We start from the raw sequence: 4,362 nt of genomic DNA, 5'->3' as shown, positions 1-4,362 counted from the left end.
CTCTTCTAACTAAACGTTTTACCTAATTCAAGCGTACACTTTCTTTGAGTTTAATATATTCTCTATTCACTCGTTCGCCTCAAGAATTTTTTTTCCGTGTGTGTATAAACAGCATCTAATCAAACACACGTAAAATAATTGAACTAATAGCATTAGATAAAAGATAAAATAACCTTAATTTTGTATGTAGTGCATAATAAGATAAAGAAGTCCCAAAAAGTTAACAGCTATGTTGATAACTAGATTGGCAATTATTAGAATCATATTTACAGTTTAGGATATGCAATCATACGAGTTAAGAAAACATTAAGAAAAATGTAATCCTATTTTTCTTGTTGCAGAATCCAGTACACAATTCGACTGTTTGCCTAATGCCTACCCTATTTCTGGCGTTCCTCGTTCCGGATCTAGTTCTTCTTCTTTCTCTTCTGACACACATTCTCCAACAAGGTCTTTTGCTTCCACCAAACCTTCTTCTGTTGTGTCTCGTCCACCTATCGAGTCACCTAGGCGTGTCAGGTCCAGGTCTCCTTGTGAATCGCCAACTTTTTCTCGCTTTTTTGGATGTGAAATTGAACAACTTGGATTTATTCGAATTATTCCCCACAATAATCAGAACTGCGTATTCGAACTTCGAAGGTACATTTTTCCTGCAAATACACGAGTTCAATTGAGAACCACAAAGAATATCCTGAGGCCCATGCCAACCGAAGAGCAAATTGTATTATCAACGTCCAATGGTGACGTCTGGGCAATACTGGATAAATCACCAAACAGGCAAACAGTTTTTCGAGGAATATATGAATCTCAGCCTAATCGTTTAATGGGGTTAAAACGGGTGAAAATAAACATGGGCAGCGGCGAGGTTAAATTATTAACTGCAGAAGAAATCAAGGAATGTCCAATAGGCAACAGAAATCTAATCACAAAGAATTTTAGAGTGACAAATACAATTTTGTGATTTTCAAATCCTATTTTAGATTACCGTTAGACCAGGAAACTGGAATATGATGGGACATTTTTTGTGATGCAAAAAAGTTGTAAATGACCGTGAATTTATTTTTAACCCGGAATTTTGAACATTTTTATAAGGAAACTATTGAATCACTTAAATCATCACTAATTTTATACACGTGACATGATATAATTCAATTTTTTAAGTCTAAAAGGATTTAGTTTAGAGTGTGCAATCACTCAAGAACCTTTTACTTTAAAAACATTCAATTTTAAGTCCTTATTTTGAAGCTACAGGAGTACAATGTTTTCTACCAAGATTTAAGACATCAATTATTAAAATCAGATTAATTTTCAGAAATTGTAGAAAAGCAATAACACAATCAAATACAATTACACGAAACATTTAGTTGTAATAAATATTTTGTGTATGCTAATATTACTATGATTCTTAAATTCATAGACAAACTATTTTTGCAGAGATCTAATCTTTGGCACGTCAAATGGAACATCATATTCAGTTACTTTTTTGTTGTGAAATATTTCATTATTAGCTCATTCGGTGTGTAATTTCGTACTTTTAATATTATATTATTATATATTATATATTATATTATATTATATACTTTTAATTTCGTAATTTTCGTAAAAAAAACTCACTTTTTGTCGTTTTTCTTTCAAGTTTTTAAAAAAATAATTCAAATCAAACGAATGACTATGAACCCGATTCCATTTTTAAACCCATATGTTAAAATACATAGCATAATTTTGTTTTGCAAAAATATTTAATGCCGGCTGCGCTGGGCATGTTTGAACACGTGGGGTGAATAACAGCCGTTGCGTCATTTACGTAATAAAGAGGAATTGTGCCATTTAAGGGTTAGAAATATAATCGGACTATTTCTAGTGTTCCCTTATTATTTTTTATTTAAAACAATATTTATAATCATACTTGTCATAAAACTTTGAATACTGACTTTTTATTATACATTTTGCACCCCAAAAGAATAATAATACGAATTTAAAAGCTTCACTTCACATAGGAATTCCGATTCCTCGTAGGTTTTGATCGAAATACACTTTATTAGTTCTTAAGAAATAAGAAATGCGTTTGCAAGTTTTTGGTATCCTACATCCAGTAGACAGTCTTAATTAATGCAGAATACTACTGCGCATCTGTACAGACTTTCAAACTTGACTTTGCAGACAGACGTATCGTTCAACTCATTTCGCACCCTCGAAATAGACGTAACTCTACCCGTGCCAATGTTTCGTCGTCACTTTCAACTTCTTTCACTTTCATCAATGAAGGTGAATGAAGACGAAATGAGGTTAAAGTCTCAAAGTCAGCTAATGTATTTTCGCCTTCATTTCGGCTCCAAAGGTTGTAGTTATTACCGTTTCTATCATTTTTGCAGCCGAAATGAAGGTGAAACGATATTGTGATCTCATCTTCATTTCAGCTTTTCACACAATCATTAAGGAATACACGGAGAAACCTTTTTCTGCAGTACGTATTTGCAAAAAATCAGACTAGATTTTCCTTTTTGTTTTAGTTTGCAATAAAAATATTTGCAAAGGACTATAGTGGCGTCCAGAGAGACTGGCGCACTGATTTAGTAAGCGACTTATTAAAAATTGATGCAGTCAGATTAGCAGACCAAAAAAATGTACCCAATTTGTGCTGCGCCGCGTTGAAGGTTACAACACACGTATGCTTTACACAAATATACGACTTAAATGCAGACTTAGTATGGGATTCCGCAATATTATATTACAAGCTGAAACAGAAAAATTTGATTAAAATCAAGCATGTGGGAATCGAACACGGGTCTCCGACGTGGTACACGCAAAAAAAAGAAATGTAATATTTACTAATCAAGAATTGTAAAGGGTTTCTTGTAACCGTAACAGTATAAACTGCTCTTAATAAGACGCTGAAAATGTAAAAATCACTTAGAATTTCGTAAATGTCACCGTGAAATTAAGGTTAATTCAACGGTTATCCTTCAGTAAAATAAACATCCATCCCCTCGTATTACATACTGGACGACATGTAAAATCCACTGAACCGAGATTTCAATAGTAGGGAGATGGGCATTATCGAAAGGTCGGTACATGCTACCGATCCGATCGGGTTACTTAATTCGCCCCTAAAGTCGCAACGCAACCTATCCGGGCGGAACACCGGGTGCATTCACGACGCAATCGGCAATGAATGGATTGCATCACCTAAAAAACATTCCTTTTTGACATTTGTGTGGCAGTCGTCACATTACTCCATATTCCCACTTTGCAAGGAAGGGGTTTTATGAAAATAATACCTTTTTCTATAAGTAAATTTGTTTACAAAGTTAACTTAGAATGTCTACCCGATGACCTTTCTCTATTTTGCTATGCAAATTTACATAAACTATTGATTATTTAAACAATGTTAATTAAATCATTAAAAGTGACCTTTTCTCTAAGTGCCAGTTTGTTTGCGGAGTCTATACGATGACTCTTTTTTATGTTGCTTCGCAAATTTACAAGATTTATTAATTGTTTAAACAATTTTAATTAAAAAATTAAAAGTACCCTTTTTTTAAAGTCAATGTGTTTACGGAGTCAACAAAGAGTGTCTATCCGATGACTACTTTTTATGTTGCTTTGCAAATTTACAAGTACTATTAATTGATCAAAGAATTTCAAATTCAAAATAAAGAGTTTGTCCTTTTTTCTACGAGTGAATTCGTTTGCAGAGTCAACTAAAAATGTCTATCGGATGACCCTTTTCTATGTTGCTTTACAAATTTACAAGAACTATCAATTTTTTTGAAAATTTCAATAAAAAAAATAAGAGTTTAACCTTTTTTCCACGCGTTCATCTTTTTACGAAGTCAAGTGAGAATATCTATACAATGAATCTTTTTTATACGGATTTTTAAATTTACAAGAACTATTAATTATTTAAAACATTTTAATTAAAAACTTTAAAGTTTAGCCGTTATCCTGCGAGTCAATTTATTCTTGAAATCAACTAGGAATGTCTACCCAATGACTCTTTTCTATATTGCTTTGCAAATTTACATAAACTATTAATGATTTAAACAATTGTAATTGAAAAACTAAAAGTGACCTTTTTCTAAGAGCCAGTATGTTTGCGGATTCAACTAAGAATGTATTTCCAATAACATTTTACTATGACACTTTGAAAATTTACACTAATAATTTAATATTAAAATAAATTGCATAAACTAATTTAGAACTCAACTGTTTTTTTAGATTTCTAACCATTGGAACATTTAAAAAAATTAGTTTTTATAAGAAAATGTATCCACTATATATTAAATAAGAATTAAAAAATAAATTAACATTGTGTTATGGTAAAAACTTTCATTTTCATCATTTTCAGTAATTATTTCTTTT

General features: G+C 31.7%; 1 protein-coding gene across 1 annotated transcript in view; it reads right to left on the bottom strand.

Annotated features, from left to right (window-relative positions):
* Window positions 1-375: 375 nt before the first annotated feature.
* The window catches only part of LOC117182899, an 8,441-nt gene continuing 4,454 nt past the window's right edge, over window positions 376-4,362 (bottom strand). The window contains exon 4 of the mRNA XM_033376014.1: window positions 376-555. Within this exon, the coding sequence (XP_033231905.1) occupies window positions 376-555 (180 nt within the window). The remainder of the gene's footprint in view (window positions 556-4,362) is intronic.

This window comes from Belonocnema kinseyi, chromosome 2, assembly GCF_010883055.1.
Source record: "Belonocnema kinseyi isolate 2016_QV_RU_SX_M_011 chromosome 2, B_treatae_v1, whole genome shotgun sequence".
In the NCBI taxonomy this organism is placed as follows: Eukaryota; Metazoa; Arthropoda; class Insecta; order Hymenoptera; family Cynipidae; genus Belonocnema; species Belonocnema kinseyi.
This window is presented reverse-complemented; position numbering and strand designations above follow the sequence as displayed.